The 19808-nt window shown below is 43.1% G+C and overlaps 1 protein-coding gene across 2 annotated transcripts; it reads right to left on the reverse strand.

Annotated features, from left to right (window-relative positions):
* Positions 1–378: 378 nt before the first annotated feature.
* LOC131464685 (RNA-binding protein Musashi homolog 1) lies at positions 379–18277 on the reverse strand. Of its 2 annotated transcripts, none has more exons than XM_058637332.1 (15): positions 17932–18277; positions 17647–17687; positions 17133–17214; positions 16890–16974; positions 10856–10897; positions 8649–8741; positions 5476–5524; positions 4900–4982; positions 4700–4817; positions 3401–3481; positions 2345–2401; positions 2146–2208; positions 1897–2030; positions 1112–1160; positions 379–1017 (listed from the first exon to the last, which is right to left on the reverse strand). In XM_058637332.1, exons 1-14 carry the CDS (start codon positions 17994–17996, stop codon positions 1119–1121), a joined length of 1035 nt encoding a protein of 344 aa, XP_058493315.1. In that variant the 5' UTR covers positions 17997–18277; the 3' UTR covers positions 379–1017; positions 1112–1118. The 2 variants fall into 2 exon arrangements, with proteins under 2 accessions (XP_058493315.1, XP_058493314.1); XM_058637331.1 differs by having other exon boundaries at positions 1897–2051; positions 17932–18275.
* Positions 18278–19808: the final 1531 nt, after the last annotated feature.

Here is a 19808-nt window from a genome sequence, read left to right on the forward strand (position 1 = left end):
CAAATCGTCCAAATCACAGATAAAACAGAACAAAAAAAAAAGATAAACGTAAGAAAACAGCATGTTTTTGTTTTTTCCTCTCCTCTCCTGAAAGTGGAGGGTTTTCGTACCCACACGCACGCACACACACACACACACACACGTGTATCCCGCCCCCCCTCCCCACTCACAGTGTTCAACCTCTGGTGCAGCAGTAAGACACTTAAATGATGATTCACTCATAAATGCCTGCAGAGAAACACTGAAATGTTCTTGACCTCCGCGTTGAACTACGATACGTAACAGTCACGCTTTCCATCACATTCCTCCGAAACCTCCCAGACGCACAATTAGCTGCAGACCCCGCCCCTCCCTCTAACCCCCCCCCCCCGCCCTCCCCAAAACCAGTCATATTTACAATATTTTACAAAATTATACAGCCCATGTAGGCATTTCATGGCGCTGTGACTAACTTTGTCTGAACATTATTATTAGTATAACAAGTCTTTTTTGTTAAAAACCTACCAAGATATACACTTTGTGACACATTCTCAAGAAATAGTATTAATCACAAATGTTTTGTTAGAATTCAGTATGAACTAGTATAGACAACTAGACAAATATACAGTTTGTTTGTTTTTCTTCCAGTACAAATGAACAGCTCTTCACCTTCAAACAGGCTCCACGCGGAGAATTTACTCCGCTCATCTCAGAGAGACACAAGTTTCAAATAACCCCAATAAAATACAGCCAGGACAGATCAAGAAACGCAGACAAAAAAAAAAGAAAGAAGAAAAACAGGGGAAATGACATAACAGCAGGAAAAACAAAACAAAACACTTAAGCTTCAGCATCGGCGTGTGTTGCTATTACATACAGTGATAAAACGTCTTCGCTCCTCGGAGTTTAGTGAGGCGTCGGTTGGGTCGGCTGCGTTCGCGCTGACACTCGTGGAGCTGCAGAGGTGGACTGGACAGAGACGGCCCAGGTTCAGCTCCAGAGCAGCTTCAGCTCCTCCCAGCTCTCGGGTCTACAGCGCTGCACGGACACAAGGGCCATGTGGATGAGTCACAGGTGAATGCAGACGAGTTAGGTATTTAAAACAAAACAAAACAAGATCAAGACTACTAACATGTCTCTCAGTGATATCCGTTAGTGAAGGCTGTGGCGATCAAAGGGCCCTGTGGGAGCAAGAACACAAAGGTCAAGGGTCACCTTTTGAAATGAAAACACAAACATTCAGATTTATTTTTTATTCCAAAAACGCCACTTTTCCACTACATGGTCCCGCCCCCTCTTCGCCTCGCCTCAAATCATCACTTCGCGGCTGCATGAAACTGCTGTGACGAGTGACTTGTAAAGCAGTTGTTTTGGTAACTGAATCATTAGAATCAGATCATTTAAAAAGATTTGTTCAGTACTTAGATTAACACATGTTTTCAGGAATTTTTAAGTCTTTTTAAATGATCCACAGGTCGTCATTGCTCGCTTTGATTCTTGTGTCACACTCATGACTCTTCCGCTGACGACACTCTGATGATGTCACGCATAGTATCGCCTCAGCTCGCTTAGAACCTCACCAGAGCAGGTACTAAAAAACAGTACCAGGTACTATCACTAATGGAAAAGCAAAAATAACCGTGCCGTGCCGAGGCGAGGCGAGTCACCCTTTGAATCTACTGTGAAGCCAATGATGTTATGTTGTTTTTCTACGTGTCTGAACAGTGGGGCATGGAAGTATCTCTGGTGGTCAGCCCACACCAGAAAGAATCTACATCTTTCTTAATTTACGTGTTAAGCTTCTGCTTTTAAAACACAAAAAGCACACTCTGTCCATTCAGGCCGCTGTAGAAACAAAGTCTTATTTCAAAGCTATGAAAACATACATACAGAAATTAAAAAACAACAAGGACTCACCCCCAAACTATGGCTGAATCCAGTGCTGGGGGCGGGGCTTGCAGCGCTGAGGTAACTGCTGACAGCCGACTCCTGACCTGCGGTTCCGTACAGGTCTGCCATCGGGCCCGGGCTGCTCGTGCCCAAAAATCCAGCTGAGCGAGATGGGGTAGAACCTAAAATGTTAAGATAATTCCGTTTGATTCGTGCTCACTATATAAGAGCAGAAAAAAAAAGAATAGAAGAAGAAGACATTTTTCTTTGTCATACCTCTGACTACTGCTGCTGCTGCCGCCGCAGCTGCCATTGGTCCATATGCTGTGAGAGGAATGGCTAAAAAGAAAGGAAAATCCTGGTTAAACAACTTCTCTATGGTCGAGAACATTTAAAAACATGCCCCGTAAATGATGTTCGATATCTTTACTGTCAGCAATCCTGCCTTCAGTGCCACAACGAGGAACTGACTGACCTGTGAGCTCAGGGGGGTGGGGTGAAGTCAGAAGGGGAGTCCTCTCTAAGTGGAACTCTAAAACAGAAACATCAGAGTGCTGTTGAGATACACACCGCCACGGTCGACACGTGGACGACACGCACACGTTCAGGTGGGGGGAACATGGGGGGGGGGGGGGGGGGGGGGTTCAGGGATTGCAAACAGGAATGAGGAGGAGGAGGAGGAGGATGTTTTAAAGCCAAAAAAGTGGTGTTAAAAATGACACACATTTACAAACTCTTAATTTTCCTATTTAAAAACACACACTTATTTCACTTCTTTGGTGCAAATCTTGTATTAAAATCACACACACACATACACTGTGTCCATATTAACACCACGGACTGGGCGTCATAGACGAAAAAGGAGCTTCTACTTCTTTATTTATTAATTTATGATTTATTAGTATCATATCTCATATATATTGGGATGAAAACAGGACACCAGTGAGATTAGGTCTCTTTCTGAGCAGAATTAGAATTTTACATGATAACAAAAAGTCATCTGCTGTAAATTCCACGCCCAGAGATTTACAAGCAGCCATCGACCGTCACAGTGTAATAACAACTTCGTCCTTTTGGTCCCATTAAAATCACTCCTTTTTTTTTTTTTTACCTACAGTTAAAACTACAGTAACTGCTAAACCCTACATTAAGATGTTTAAAATTAAAAGGAAACAGTGTTTTCTCGTCCCGTGTTGTTCATTCTGTTTGTTTCGGCGAGAAAAGATTGCAGCAAATAAGACTTGCAATAGTTTAAGGTCCGGTGTGTAACATTTAGGAGGGTTTATTGGCAGGAAATTGCATAAACTAGATATAAATATGTTTGTATTAATGTATAATCGCACATCTGGTTTTCCCATCTTGCAGCTCAAACTGAGTAAACAACATCGTTTCTCCACCGTAAGCGAAGGACACTGTCGTCGTCCCATACGTCTGATACGATCTGCAGTCTCGCGTTATCAGACACGGCGACAGAGTCACAGACACGGCTCAGAAACAGTGTATCGGGAGCAAGACAATGTGCTGTGATTACCGGGGAACTGGTAGGTGTATCCAGGAGTGATGCCGGCGTAGCTCCGGCTGGTGTACGTGGCCGTCTGGAAGCCAGGATAACCTGAGGAAACAACAAAAATTGCAGCAGTGTATGAGAACATAAGACATAAGAAACCAGGACCTGAGTAACAGGTGTGTGTGTGTGTGTGTGAGTAAAGCCTGACACGGTGTGTGACATGCAGGTGGATGATATTCTACACCTGTGGTCTGGATTTCTTCACCAGGACAGGACTGAGCAGATTACCGTCTTTGTCTCGGGTTTCACTCTCAGCAATGACGACACACAGATTTTCATTGTCCACACCCCGACCTCACACCCACAGTCAGACACACACAAAATCATTTTTACATCTTAACCACACAACTAATCTGTTATGGTCATTTCTTTACATGCAGTCGCACTCGTCCGTATCTCCACTCTCATATGGAGCGGGTAAAAAAAAATAAAGGGGTGTAATTCTCACACTGAACAGTAGGTGGTAGCATTGGCGTTAGTTTGCAGCCCCCAAAATCTCAGAAAAAGTTAGACTTACACGGCTAATGATAGCAGCAGTATTCTATTAGTAATGGTGAAAAAACAATTAGACGCTACAGGTGTGAGGCAGCAACAATCTAGGCGTGTGGACATGATCGAGATGAACTGTAAGATTTGAATGAGGGAGGATGTAAGTGAGTGTGGACGTGGCATGATTGTTAGGTGTCACACAGGCTGGTCTGAATACTTCAGGAGTCACTGATGTGTGTGGGGATTTTCAGACACAACCAACTCCAGTGTTTACAGAAGAGAAAGCAACAGTTTCTTGAGAGAACGTGCCCATTAGTTTACAACCACCTCTCAACACACGGCGCAGCAGATGGTGCCTTATAAAGGTAAAAATTATAATGTCTTAGATGCATTTTTCTAAATATAAAAACATTATGTAACAAACTCATGACATATTATCACTACTACATATTATCTACTGCATATTTAATCATTAAAATTGCACTTTTCTGTTGAAAATCGGGCTCTGTCAAGCAAAACTATCAGACCTGGCAGAGGGAGTGTTTGTGTGTATACACCAGCAGGACACGGGTGGGTGGGGATGAGAGTGACTGGGGTTTTTTCAGCCGTAGTATTCACGCTCACTTTACTAGCGCAAGGTTTAGATTTTAGACTCAACAGTTTGAAGATGCAACATTTCTCTCAACCATGAGGCGTCATGTGACCTTCAAAGCGACGGGCGGGGGGGCCTTAACCTTAGCCTAAACCTTCCACTTCAGATCAATACAAACTTACCCAGCATACCGATGCCCAGCATGAAGGCGTCCATCCCATAGGGCATCACCCGAGAGCGCCCCCTGGCTGAGCCTGTGGGGGACATCACCTCCTTGGGCTGAGCTTTCTTACACTCCACCTGTTTCCAGACAATTGTCAAAGTCAGTGCTGAAAAAGAAACGTGACGGCATCACGGCGTTGTCACGCGTTGTCACGCTCACCATTTTGTTGTTGATCTCGTGGAAGTGGATCTCGCAGACTTTCTCCACAACGTCCTCGTTCTCAAACGTCACGAAGCCGAACCCTGGTCAGCACAGAAGTTAAATTGTTAAAACAATGTCACGCAGTATGGTGGATTCAGACAGTAGGCCTTTCTGTGCAGCTAATAGTCTCCAGTAATCAGTGCTGGAATAGCCGCTTAACACATTTCCCCCCCCCCCACCCTCCCCCACCTCCTTAACAGTGCTATTCTGCACTCATCCTTGCTTCCCTCCCTTCCTGGCCAGAAGGCCCGGACAAATCTGGTGGGCTGTCATAATCGATCAGTCCTCGGGTGGGGAGGAGGTGCTTAAGGAGGTTTTATCCTGATCCCGATTAACGGACTGGCTAATTAGACTAGCCCTGTTCGTCTCCTCCACAGCTCAGCCCACAGGAAGGAGGCCCGCGGGGGGGCGGGAGTAGTGGTGGTGGTGGGAGGGGGGTCAATCGATAGACATCCAGGAAAGAAGTGGAGTATCAAACTGATGAAGAGGTGGAGGAAGAGTTGGGAGATGTTGAGTGGAAAGAGTGAGTCTCACCTCTGTGTCTGTTGGTGGTCTTGTCAAACATGAGCATGGCGTCGTCAACCTGGAGGGAGACAAATAACAAGTTTTTTTTTATTTTATATTGTGGCTCTCTCTCGCTTGCTCACACAGCATATTGCCTGACCTCAGCCCTTCTCAAGTTCTGTAGGGAGGCTCAGCAACAGATGGACAGAGAGGAGGGGCGAGAGGGGAGAGAGAGAGGAGGGGGGGCAAAGAGAGAGGGAGGGGACGGGAGACAAGCGACAGGTTACAAAGATGAGACTGAAGGAGCAAAGAGAGGAAAATAGAAACCAATACTGTACGTGGCAAGAGGACATAATGGGGGGACATGGAAAGTTGCAGCTAAACTGCCCTGGTCACAATCCTTTTCACAGAGATCACATAATCCGCCCCCTTTCTCCCCTCCAAAGTTTGACATTCCCATGGCAACTGTACAAAAAGCCCTTATAAAGGAGCTCTAGCCAACATCAAATATGCCTTATGAATAGTGGGAGAGTGCCAGAGAGACAAAGAGGGCCACAAATAGAGAAACACTGAAACACACACACACACACACACAGAAACGGTCCAGTCACAAGCAGGAGGTGAATCCTGTGGGCAGGTGGAGACTCGATGAGAGGGGAGAGCTGATAGCGGGAGGAAGAGCGACAGGTGGAGATATGGTGAAATAGAGCACAGAGAGTTCTGTAAGAGTGAGGAAGAAGGGGAGAAAAAAAAGAAGAAAAAGGGATTGGGTCAAAGTGGAAAGGGAGGAGAAAGAGGAGACAAAGGGAGACGGAGAACAAAGAGGCCTCGAGGCTTTGTTTGTTGGCACAGTCAGCCATAATTCCTCCTCCTCTTCTCCCTTTGACCTCTCCCTCCAGCCCGGCCTCTCTTTACAGAGCAAAGACACAGGTGTCTATTCTACGCACACACACACACACACGCGCGTGCTCGCTCATGAGTCTCTGATGTCAAAGTTGACCTACTCTCTCTCCCCCCCCACACATCCCCACAAGCTCACATGTTTATGCTCCAGTCTGCAAACACGGGGTCCAAATAAACATTCGGTAAAATTATCTGCGCTATAATAAGTTTGCTGGACGTGGTCCACCGAGTAATTTTTCACTGTCAAATTGTCGCGCACACACACACACACACACACATACTCGCACTCAGTGTGTGCATGTGGGAACCCCCCAGGGCAGTTTGCCTCCAGAAAGGTCAAAGGTGAGTGCGGAGTGTCAGTGTGAAAGCGGACCTGTTACTCTGATGCCTCTCAAGTCACTGCTGCCTCCCAGTCTGACATTTGCCTAACAACTGCAACATGTTCAACTCCATCTCTCTTTACTTTTCACACACTTTTACCCATGTAGACTTTCCACTGACGACCAACGCTGCTGCTGCGGCCAAAACTATTACACGATTCATGTGCGCAGAGGTCCAGATACTGTGATCGACACAGATTTAACAGATAACTCATAAAAAAAACACACCAGACGTCCTCAAAACAGCACAACAGCTCCCATTAAACACTCTAAACGGAGTCAATTCCACATCATTTCAAACAGTGGACATTTTAATGGCGTATTTCTGGACAATATTCCCTCTTATTCTCTTTTTTTTCCCCACCTCTCATCTTCCCCTGTTATCCCCTGCCCATCCCTCTGCGCGCTCCTTTGTCCTCACCAGGACGGGACACAAAAGGTCCAGTGAGGCAGTCTAATCAGGAACTTCCATGGATGGCTGGAGCCTACATTTCACCGTGCATCCCTCGATATCTCTCTCGGCCAAAAATTCATCTCGACGTTATGATTGAGGAGGGAGCACAGAGAAGCTGGAGGCCGAAACCTTTGGCACGGGGAAATGAAGTGCCGCAGAGTTGGGAAAACGTAGCGGGCGAGTGACCGCGTCGCGTCGCGCGCTGAAAAAAGTTTTCCGCCGCCGTCCATTAATCCTGAAAAAGTTTGGTGTCATTTGTTAAAACACGGCCGCGTTGTTCTTGAAATCACACACACACACACACATCATGGAATTTGAGAAGCGTGAGCGATGCACAAACTTCCAGCGTGCAGCAGAAAACTTTTGAACAAACTTAAAAAGAATATTTGTCTTGCTTTGTATGGAGGCATAATGGCTCTTTTACACCCCCCCCCCCCCACCACCACCACCACCACCACACACACACACACCCTATCTTTGCCCCACTTCCCTCTCGTACGCCTCTGCAAACCTCTCACTCTCAATCAGGCCCTCCCGCCCTTGTCAGAGCCTTTGTCAGCCCATCATCTATTCTCTGGCCCACGTCTCTCAGAGACTCCGGAATATTTTAAAACAAACTTGTATTGAACTTTATGGACAAAAAAGTTTGAAAAATAAAACAAAACACAAGCTCATTGGGGAGGGGGAGGGGGGGGTCTGGGTAGAGACGGTAAGTTTGCCAGTTTTTGAGCTCGATTCGAATCTTTTTTTTTTTCTTTTCGGTAATTACTAAACTCCTGCGTTAACCCCCACCCAACACACACACACTAACATGCTAACACCCCCAACACCACCTCCTTCAGAACAAAACCCCCTTACCCACAGAAATACTCGGGGACAATGGGCAAGCCAGGTCACCACGGTAACGGACCAGGAGGGGGTTGTGGGTGGGAGCAGCTGTTACATCAGATTAATTCAGATTCTGATAATCCCTCCTCCTTCCTCACCATCACCACACACTCACCACAAAACTTTTCTCCCCCCTCCTCCTCCCACTCCCTCGCTCTTCTCGTCCCCCTAACTTTGCCTGCTGCTCTCTCTCTCGGAGCCTCTCAGCCTCGTTATTTTTCCCTTCCTACCCTCTACAAGCCTTTTCTCTCCATCCTTTTTCTTCTCACCCCCCCCCTCCACAGTAACTCCTTCACTTCCAGGCAGCCGCTCGACTCAGAGTGAAGTTTTTTGTGGGTGAATCAGACCCTGGGCAGAGCTGGTGGGATGCAGCGCGACGCGTCTCTAAGCTGCTGATTAGTTTCAGCGCTGACGGCGCCGACGCGGACGTATACGAATGCACAAGAAGTGCGACAGTAATCCTTCTTTTGACTCCGGTCCGCGGCCATGTTCTGCTTCTCTTCAGGACACTGTTGTTGACCACAGTCTGACCATCCACCACCATCCACGTCTTTAACACTCTCTTAAACAACACTCACCTTCCCAAACTGGTCAAAGTACTGCTTGACATCCTCGATGGTTGTGTTCACTGACAGGCCGCCTACAAAGATCTTCTTGGTTCGAGTCACCAACTGTTAGAAAAAAAAACAGACGAGACACTGATTAAGCAACTTTTATTTTTTATATAACATGTTTTTTTCGAGGTATAAATATGTCAAATGTGTATGATTAGTTTCTTTTTACGAAGTTTTGTTATCGTAAAGAAATGATCGTTAGAAATAAAGAAGAATGATGTCATTTCCTCTCATTTAGATGAAAAATGAGCACTGCAACTTATGTGACAATGATGTTCTCAAATGTCTTGTTTTGTCCACAAACCAAAATGATTCACTTTTAATGACTTCTTTGTTGTCCAGAGCAAAGAAATAAAGGAAATATTCACATTTAAGAAGCTAAATCTTGTTTTAATTATGAAAGAATTATAAAAATAGTTGTTGATCAATTTAGTAATCCATTAATTGTTTCATCATTATACTCGTACGGGCATTTATGGACATATTTCCATGTCTGCGCCACAGTAACAACATAAAGCAAAAGTTTAACATTGTTAAAGGAAATATAAATAAGATTTATTATATGCAAAATATAATTACACATACAGGAGGATATAAAGCATCATTATAATAGACACACATGATCCAGATTCTTTTTTTTTTACATGTTTTGCTGAACTTGAAGTAAACAAAATTGTTGAAAAGATTATTTCCTGGACACAAAGCCAGCACTGGCTACAGCGAAAACACCTGTAATTATTATAGGTTCCACTTTCTCCCACCTTCTCTCAGAGCTATTTGTGGCAAGATGAGGAAAAGAAAGAAAGAAAGAAAGAAAGAAAGAAAAACACAGAGACAGCACAGTGTTGGCTCAGAGTGGCTGTGAGTCTGAGCTCAGTCGAGTCTACTTTAAATCAGCAAACAGACTGTAAGCAACATGTGACTCGATTATCAATCGATTGCTAAAGTAACCGGCAACTATTTTGATAATCGATTCACCGGTTTGAAGATTTTTTTATTTATATGTATATTTTCCAGTTTCTTTGCCCCAGATTACAAAGAAATCAAGGTGAATCATCTTTGGTTTGTGGAACATCATATTTCCGGATCTCACGATCACTGATGAGCATTTTTTTAACGTTTTCTGACATTTTATGGATCATTCGATTAGAAAATAATCGTTAGTTGCAGCTAGGGTTAGTATTTAAATATGATTTCACAGTGACGTATGCTTTTAACAACAGCAACAACTCATTCTTTCAAGCTGAACTAGACTAAACTTGTCATTGTGATGTTAAATGCACACAATAAGACCATGTGCTTTCATGTCGATCCTCATAAAGTCTTGTGTTCTTCTGTCGCCCATCATGGATGGGAGTTTTAATAAGGAAAACATTTATTTATTTATGATTTTTTTTAAAAAAGATAGGTGTTATTCTGACGTCACAGCACGACAGCAGCTCTGTGGAAAAGTGTCTGCGTCCTAAACTGACAGTGATCAGAGAGGAGACGCTGGGAAATGTCCCTTTAATACAGCGAAGTAAAAAAGCCTACAGTGACTTTAAAAGCTGTGTGTGAGGCGCTCGCCTGTATGTTTAAAATGTGTTGTTATACTTCTCTGCTCTCACCATTCCATCTCATTCCACACTGGATAATAATAAGCAGAATTTAATTTAAACATTTCTTTACAGGGGAAATTGAAATCAAAAGCTTCTAGAGTGGAGCTGCTGCTGCTGCTGGGAGAACTGTGACGATGACGTGTTGCAGATTTAACCATGTCTGCATCACAAGTATGTTCAACACTCCTACAGAGAAACCCGGAGCCAGCGCTCCGACTTCAGACGCCGCCATGTTTACAGATCTGTTAATTGTACGTAATTGTTGCAAGACGACACACACACACACACTCTCTTTCGGTGTCACAGTGAGCGGGAAGGAGAGAAAGTGCCTCAGAGAAACACAATACACACACATTTAAGTGGGTTCGACGCAACACTTTGTGTTTGTTGGAAGTTTTTTTTTTGTTCGCGCACAAATCACATAACAGTCCAGTGATGTCAGCGCTGCTCATGTTCATCAGATTACAAGGCATTAGCCCAGATAAGCGACTGAAACACACACACACACTCTAACCTGCTGCAACAATGCACACACACACACACAAATGAACACGAGGAGACAGATCCACTCACCTTGGGCTGAGCTCTGCGAGGGAATGCAACCTTCGGATCGATCTACAGGAGAGAGGACAGAAGAGCAGAGGACCGGTTAGCGTTGCGTCGTGATGCAGACACATCAGCAACCTATCAGCTTTCATGCACGCGCTCTGACATCACACCTTCAGTTTCTCTCATAATGACTCATCGGTAAAGGTGTAATAATTGCAGCCAGGTCGTCCTCGCCTTGGCCTAACGCCGTGTCTCCACCACCACCACCACCACACCTGAGCCAAAGTCTATCAAACGCACACTTTCCTCTGCTGATGAACCACAATACTGATTATAGTGATGATGTTATTAAATCAAAACACTGTGTGTGTGTGTGTGTGTGAGCAGCGATGTGGAACTGTGTGTCAAATTGTGTTTAAATAAAAAGTATCAGTATTATCAGCTACTTTTATTGTTGAATAAATAAAACTCCTGATATAAATATTTAAAGGCTGTACACTTGTAAAAAAAATATTATTTTGCAGCCAAATGAACATAATTTCACCTCCATTTTACACAATTTAAATTAAAAGAACAGTGGCAAAATTGACCTTACAACATTATCATTAATTAATCTCTCCCTATTGACTCATTTATTGTGGGGCTATAGAGCATAAAAAGACTTCAGATTTGGTCTCTGGTGCTCCAAACTCCGTGGATGTGTTCTTTTATTTGACCAGTTTATCAAAATAAAATGCAGTGGCGATCGTTTTTGATGCCTTTAACACCGAGCATCTCGCAGGCTCTGCATTACTGAGAAGTTGTGCGTCAAAGCCGACGCGTGGTTATTACGGTCATTGCACTCGTGCTGAGACAAAAACGCAAAGAAATGTTACTTTAAATATCTTTTTTTTTACTGTTCAGATTTCAAAATGTACAACTACGGTGTGTTTTTTTTTAATACACTATTTTAAAATGGCAGTAAACTGTAAATAACTGCCAGATATTGAAAGTTATTCTGGAAAAATTGGCAAAAAACTTACTCGCAGGACATTTTCTGGCCCAGTTTTTGTTCATTAATTTTAATAGTATGTCATTCGAATTTGGATAAAAGCAAATATGATGTGTGAAATGAAATTAGGCGAGTGTTTGCTCTACATACATACAGTCAGTGTGTGTGTGTCCGTATGTTATTATTCCAATGTTTTTTATGGTTATTGTTCCAAGTACGTATTATATTACAGCTGTCGTACAGCAAACATGTGCGTGTGCATGTGTGTGTGTGTGTTGAGCTCAGGTGGAATGCCCGGGAAGGTCCAGCGAACCCCTGCCTCTCTCGTCACTACCATGTGACATGTGATCTCCTGGAATCTCACACAGGCACTACAATCACAAACACACCTCACCTCGGTGCAGAGAGAGAGAGAGGGAGAGAGACGGAGGAGGAGGACAAGTGTGTGTCCAACAGAGAGAGAGAGAGATAAGGAAGGGAGAGTAAAGCAGGATGGACGGAGGAAGAGGAGGCGAGGGAGCTGTCAATCACACCACACCGACAGCAGATTTTGTGTGTGTGTGTTTGTCTGTTTTTTGCCTCCCTCAGCGTTTGGGAAGATGTGATGCCGTCCAGGTGACCCCCGGGTCGTCCTCGAGCTTAGAGTGGACAAAACTTCCACTTTTCTCCAGCAATGCAAACCTTTGTCATACTCATCGTTAACACCACAACAGCAACACAATCCACACACAAATAATGCGTCTGAGCCCACTGAGCGTCACCAACAGTTAGGATTGGAGAGAGAGCCACACCATGCCATGAGGATGCAATCATAGACAGGCTGTAAAAACTGGAATTTGAGACCTCTATATTAGTCTATACTGATCTAATAGAGCTAGAGAACAACTAGACTACGCCACACTGTACCGCACATACACTAACAGATGGTGAGACAGTACAGCGCTAAGATTAGTCCGTAACCATGAGATGGTAGAGTTCAACTACAGTAGAGAGCTACAGCCTCTGTGGTAAACCACATGCGTTTACCAGAGGAAGGGTTTGCAGTGTTTGTCGGTGTCACCGCAAAGTTTTCTCTCTCGTCTTTTTCTCTCTTTTTCTTCTCTTTTTCTAACAGACAGCAGAGTGAGAAGACTAGAGGCTAAGACTGGAGGATCAGATGCAGAGTCTACTGTTTAGTTTCTATGGTGGCTAGACTACTCTGATAGTCACCTCCGGTCACCAACCCTCCTGATGTCCAACACTTCCTGTGCACATTCAAAAACACACACACACACACACAAACAAAATCAAACACATGGCGGCACACAGCACATCAGTGGGGAGGAAACTGTGGACATTAAACAGGTCATAGTTGCTGTTTAGATGAAACGGGTTTGTTTCAAGGCAATGATGTAGAGGGGCGATAAAATCCAAACATTATCATGATAAAAAAAAAAAAAAAAATATGATATCAGGTGATAATTATCGGGATAAATGTTTGTCTTTTTAAAATTTGACTGTGGTTTTAAAAAATTCTTTGTCGACAGAAACAGAGAAACACTGTTTACAAAACTGAGGCAAAACATTCAAGGGTATAAACATTGTATCGATATATAGTGAACCTTTAAATACATTGAAATTAAAGAAAATCATATTATGATATATATATATACACATATATGTATATATACATATATACACATATGTATATATATATACACATATATACATATGTATATATACATATGTATATATATATATACATATGTATATATATATATATACATATATGCACACACACACACATATATGTATATATATATATATATGTGTATAGTGTTATTTAATTATTGCCCAGCCCTTATTTAAATTCTTACACACACACACAACCCTCTATGGCCAACAATGTTATGGTGATAAAATATTTTCAAATGTTGCTACAGAAGAAAACAATATTGTTATAAATATAAATATGTGTATTAAATTCTTGCATTATTGCCCGACCTCCGACAATTCCCCTTCATCATGCATCTCAGCGTAAGATCTGTGACATCACGACCAGAACATGCAACTCACACAGGTGTGATGTTGCAGCAAGGACGCACACACACACACACACACACACTGGTTACAGTAAGTGAGCGGCATTTTGTGTCCAGCTGAAATTGCCCTTTCGAGGTCATTTCCAGAAATGCTAATGAGGCAACTGAATGTCTTTCAAACTACTCCAACACTGCTTTAAACAACACGTTATCCTACGCACAGCCGTTTGAAGGTAGCAGGGAAGGAGCTGGACATAATTCCAAGAGCGGTTTAGGAAATCAGGGCAATCCACTTTGAGCAGCTACGTCCACGTCCGGGCAACAGTTGGCCCGAGCGCGCCGCCTGTCACGGCCTGCACACTCACACTCCACATAAAAATGCTGATTGGACAACGCTCGCCATCTCGTTTGGAACAACTCAGACTTGTTGACTCCAATCCTATTAGTTAGGACAGCCACACTAATCACAGATGGGGTTAACATTGACCCCCCCCCAATCCTCCATCTTTCCTTCCAGATCAGCAAGGAAAGGGTTAACGAGGACCACAAATATGCCTGATCACTGCCGGGCAAGGAGCAGTGCCACTTTTTTTTTTTTTTTTTTTTGAAACTCCTCTCTGCACATTTCAGCCGCAGCTGAATGGAAACTCTGTCCCCACAAAGGTGCACTTTTGCATCGGCCGTCACTAACTTTACAGATAGCAGGAAACTGGGAGGGCACCCAGAGGGGCGACTCACTGAGCGGCCGTTACATAAATCACTGCAAAAAAACCAAAAAAAAAAACCTGCCCTCGCTATACTGGTCAGAACCGGACTGCATCTGTCCTCGCACACAATAAGTACCAATAAATTCCTCCGCAGCACTGTATTTGCTCTTTAGCCTCTCGGCTGTGCAAAGCTCTGTTAATTCCAGGGCTGGAGCGGTTCAGTCGGTCACAGCATGGTACATTCTTTCTGTTGCCACTGGAGAACTTTTCTCTCCCCTCTCTAACAGGATAACCTGTCTGCATGAGGGAGAAGGAGGGAAGGAGGGAGGGGGGGGGGGGGGTTGACTAAAAAGGCCCACTCTACTCACCATCCAACCCCTGTGGTTGATCACTGAGCCCTCTCTACGTCAAACACACACTTTGAGGCTGTCACAAACCTTTCCCCCCCCCCCCCCCTTTTTGCCACAGAAGAACCCCCACATCCAACTGCAAGCCACGAGAGGCTGCAGCGGACCGACTCAAGATTAAAACCAGGGGTTTGATATCGGAGCAGGAGATGTGAGATATCGGCTGTCAGCTGGGACGACCTCCACTCTCTGTGACTGCTACTGTTTATGCCGTCTTGATTTGGGGATCCAAGAAATGATTGTAAATGACGTGCATTGTTATCTCCCTCTTTTTCTCTCCTGTGACAGATCCATTCTTCAGCTGTGGGGGTGAGTGGGGGGGGGGCTTTAGTGAGTCACTATGGAAACAAACCCCATGGCAAGTTGGTGGCGTCCAACCATGATAGTGCTACTTGTCATAGCTGTCGACCCTGCGAGTGACGTTATAGCAGGAGGACGCTGGGGAACCAAGCGGCAACTTCCACCTCACCGATGTTGGATCATTTTCAAAACTACTGTTTTTTTTTGTATTTATTTCTACTTCATTTCCTTCTTCCTACAACTCCACTGACCCTTGAAAAAAAAAAAACTGGAGAAGGTGCAGCGCTCAGAGCACAAAAGGGGCGGGGGGGGGGGGGAAGAAGAAGAAATAGCATCCTCTCATTTCAATACAGTGACTAACCCGCAGCCATCACCACTCCCACTGAGGAGAGAGGCGGGGGCAGTGGTCCCTATGGCGACCAATGGGCCACATTGTTCCCTGACCGGCCCACATTCATTACTGACAAAAAGCCACACACACACACACACACACACAGAATCACACACTGTGCAGCACAGGCAATTAATAGATTTCATATTCGAATTCACACAGGTGAGACGAGACCAGAGAGCGTCACGGAGATCGCGGCGGTTTCATTCGCGGTTCCGTTCTTTCGGGAAACAAGTGTGAGGAGTTTGTTTGTTGCCGCGCTCCACACCTTCGTGGTTTCACGTTGCATTCGCTCCATTCACAAACTTTCGCAGATCAATTTTAGCCCTCGGGCGATGAAAGAGAAAAGTTTTCGCTTCACTCTTCTTACAAGGCTAAATCACAGTCCCGCTTCCGCAGAGGGAGTGTCTCCACTGTGTCCCCACTGTGTCCCCACTGTCCACTGCTGCTCTAATGGGATAGTTCCATGTTTTTTCTGATGGAGTTACAGAGTCACAGGTTTTTCAGAAATGCCGGAAAATATCAATGAAATTCTTACTGTTTAAAAGTAGATCCTCCCACCAGTTAACACTAAACTTGAGGTGATTTACCTCAGGGTAATGAGAGTATAATGGTTTATTATATCATATTTTGATTGTTTGATTAAAAGGGATTGTTGGAAGGTATAAACTTTTGGCAAATCATTTTTAAATCAAATAACAAAATCTTCCATTTCCACCTGTAGTCAATCTTTTTTACTAGATGTATAAAGCTAAAAGAGTGGAAGCCAAATACAAATGAGGGGCTGGGCCCCCTTATGACCCCGCCCCCGCCTCTGGTTCCGGGTCTGTGTTTTCAAAGTTCACATTTGATTTTTTTATTTATTTTACTGGTGAGGTAACTTGGAAAGCCATAATATATTGTCTCGCGGGGCCAAATACAATTGCATGGCGTGCCGGATGTGGCCCGCGGGCCTTGAGTTTGACACCCGTGTTCTACGGCTGTCGAGCTGAGAAATGTGTTGTGAAACCATTCAAAACATAGCACACAAACATAGGTATATATAAGACGGAGAAACTCAAAACAAAAAAACCCTGAACTATCCCTTTATTTAACCATGTAACGTGGTCACAGCGGACACACACACACACACAGTCGGACTCAAATGTAGCAACGTTACAGATTATGGAAACAGATTACGGTGAAATCCACTCATCAAACAGTGATTAACTGGTGGCGAGAAGTAAACACACACAACTCACTGTTTTGGAGTCCAGCTCGTGCCTGGTCTGGGCCAAAACTTTATCCACACCAGCCTGATCGACAAAGGTGACGAATCCGAATCCTCTGTGGACAACCAGGGGATGGAGGGACGAGGAGGAGGAGGAGGAGGAGGAGGAAGAGAGCGAGTATTAATGACACAGAAACTGATGTTGACACATAATGATACGTTATGAGCGGTGAGGAATCGCGGAGGTCAGATAAACTTTCAGCTCCTCGCTCACCTCGAGCGCTTAGTAACCGGATCCCTCATCACCATACACTCCTTCACCTCGCCGTACTTGCAGAAGTACTCCTTCAGACCCTCTGTGTGTGTGTGTGTGTGTGTAGAAAAACAGACAAACAAACAAACAAACAAAGTAGATGGAAAGAAAGAAGAAGATTTTTCTTTAATAACAAGTTAGAAAAGGTCAAAGTGTTTCAGCACTGCTGAGATTTCCCTTCACTAATAATTCAGGCCCTGATTTCTTTGCTCAAAAACAAACAAAAATAGACTCTTATTCATTTCAATTAATATCAATTTAACACATTTCTTAATGAGGGGATTCATTCTGGTTACATATGTAAAAAAAAACACAAGCAAATAAGTAAATAAATAAAGTAAAGAGAGAAATATCAAGAAATTCTGTCTTTTTTTTCCTTTTTTCTTTTAGTTCCATCAAACTCGCGCCAGCATTTTCACACAAACGGTGGCATTTTAGTGAGAGTGTGTGTGTGTGTGTGTGCAAAAAGATTTACCTTGTGTTGTTTGCCAGCTCAGTCCACCTATGAACATTTTGCTGCGAGGAATAAAAACAGGTTTACATATTCAATAAAGGAGCATCCCGTGATATTTAAATCTGCACACACGGTTACACAGGAAAGTTGTGTGCGTGTGTGTGTGTGTGTGTGTCATCTCACTGAGGAGGGAGGTGTGTGTGTGTGTGTGTGTGTGTGGCCACAGTTCACCACCAGCACAGAATGAGGAGAATTTAAAAACGAGTGAATGAATAAGAGAATAAAAGAGTAAAGTTGTTTCGTTACCAGGGGTCGTGAGGGGAGTCCGCGGTGGACAGGGACAGGCTGCTCTGGCTCCCTTCCGTCTCCATTCCGTGTCCTCGCTGTGTGAGAGAGAGTGTGAGGGAGTGTGTGTGTGTGTTGATGTGTGAGTGAGTGAATGAGTGAGTGTGTCCGGGCCGAACAGTGCGGGAAAACAGGCGGCGATAGAGAGAGAGAGTCAGTGAGTGAGTGAGTGAGTGGAGCTGGGCGGGTTTGGCCCGGGGTGACAGAGGGGAGCGGGCCAGATGCAGAGCTGGGACAGACTCCTCCTCCTCCTCCTCCTCTTCTTCCTCCTCCACTCTGTCCACGCTTCCAGCTAAGTCAAGCTACGCTCTCGTCCGCCACGTCGCTTCCTCTCTTGCCTTTCAAAATAAAAGTACCGACGTTCAATGCAAGTTAAGTCAAACAATGTATTATTAATTTATTTAGTGGTAGTAGTAATTATAATAACACGTAATAATATTTTTTTTAATATAGATAAGGAGATAAGTGACACCCACACACCAAGGTTATTACTTGGTTATTAACTAAAATCAAAATTAAAAATAAAAACTAAATTGTGTGTTTATAAAACCAAGTAAAATTGCAGTGAAAATGTGCTTAGCTTTCGTCTTTGTTTTAATTTCTTTCATACATAATCCTTTTGAAGTGTATTTTCAAAATTTTCATTCATAATAAAATGTTTTCAGTTTGTTTTTGTTTACAATGTGGGGACGTAAGGCTATGCAAGTCCAACATAACATTCATTATGTAGTAATAACTGGGTTGAGTCGAGTTCATCTAAGTGAATCAAACATCTCATCTTTTTCGATTTTGCTGATGTTTTTCCTCAAATTGAGCTCCTCAGACTCCTGACTCACAAACAATGTGATGAGTCTCCTGAGGGTTATTGATTATTATTTATGTTACTATGTTACTACCTAACTTTAAACAAAATAACTAAATGAAAAATCCAAAACTTTTTTAACCTTCACACATACAATAATTATTGTATATCTGTAATTCATCCTGTGAAACAGATTATATAGTCTGTTTTGCTATATTGTCATTCATCATCATCATATGGTGAACATTTAATAAATGTTGGCAAGAAAGTTGAAGAAAGCAAACTTCTTCAGAGTCAGAAAACACTTTTTAAACACAGTTTGCACATTGCATTACCATCTCCATATATATTATTATCATTATTGCCATAGTGAGATATATATAAAATGATATACCATTTAATAACAAACCATTTGTTGAATGTTTATAAAATCTGAAATAGGAGGGTTTCAAATAAAAAGTTGCCAAAATGTTACGGTTTGCAATTTTATTCTTTGTGGTTGAAACACATTAAAGTGGTCCAAATGTTTAGCACAATCAAGAACACTAAATTGCATTTTTTATTTATCTAATATTTATTTGTCTATTTAATTATACAGATAATTTATTCAAGTGTTGAAAATGTCCAAAGATAACATTGATGACTTTGAATGTTTAGACTGAGTGAATGCACCAAAGTGTGTATGACGTTATAACCCCATGTTAGTTAAGATAAGTTTATTTTAGAAATGTCTTTTATTGTCTTCAATGAAATCTTTAAGTTAAACTTTTTTTGTGACCAAAATAATGCTTTTATTCTGAAGGTGAAAAAATGTCGACTTCCTGTAACATTCTGGATAATGTTGACTAACTTGATGAAACTTCCATCGTAGTAAAAATGGAGCGTTAACAGGCTCAGTTTGTAGTTACTATAACTAATAATCAGTCATTATCCATTTATTAATTTAATTCTGTCATATCATTAACTATTAATTATTTGAATTCACACACAACATGGCCGCACATGCGTGTGAATTACTGCTCATCAGTGCCAGTGA

The sequence above is a fragment of the Solea solea genome, chromosome 8, assembly GCF_958295425.1.
Source record: "Solea solea chromosome 8, fSolSol10.1, whole genome shotgun sequence".
Lineage (NCBI taxonomy): Eukaryota > Metazoa > Chordata > Actinopteri > Pleuronectiformes > Soleidae > Solea > Solea solea.

Bases quoted from the DNA above. Each gene is read 5' to 3' on its own strand.
- LOC131464685 (XM_058637331.1), bottom strand. From the start codon at position 17,996: ATGGAGACGGAAGGGAGCCAGAGCAGCCTGTCCCTGTCCACCGCGGAC. The intron at 4,983-5,475 runs GTGAGACTCACT...TGTGCTGACCAG, and splicing joins GACCACCAACAGACACAGAG to GGTTCGGCTTCGTGACGTTT. The intron at 1,161-1,896 runs GTGAGTCCTTGT...TTGCTCCCACAG, and splicing joins GATTCAGCCATAGTTTGGGG to GGCCCTTTGATCGCCACAGC.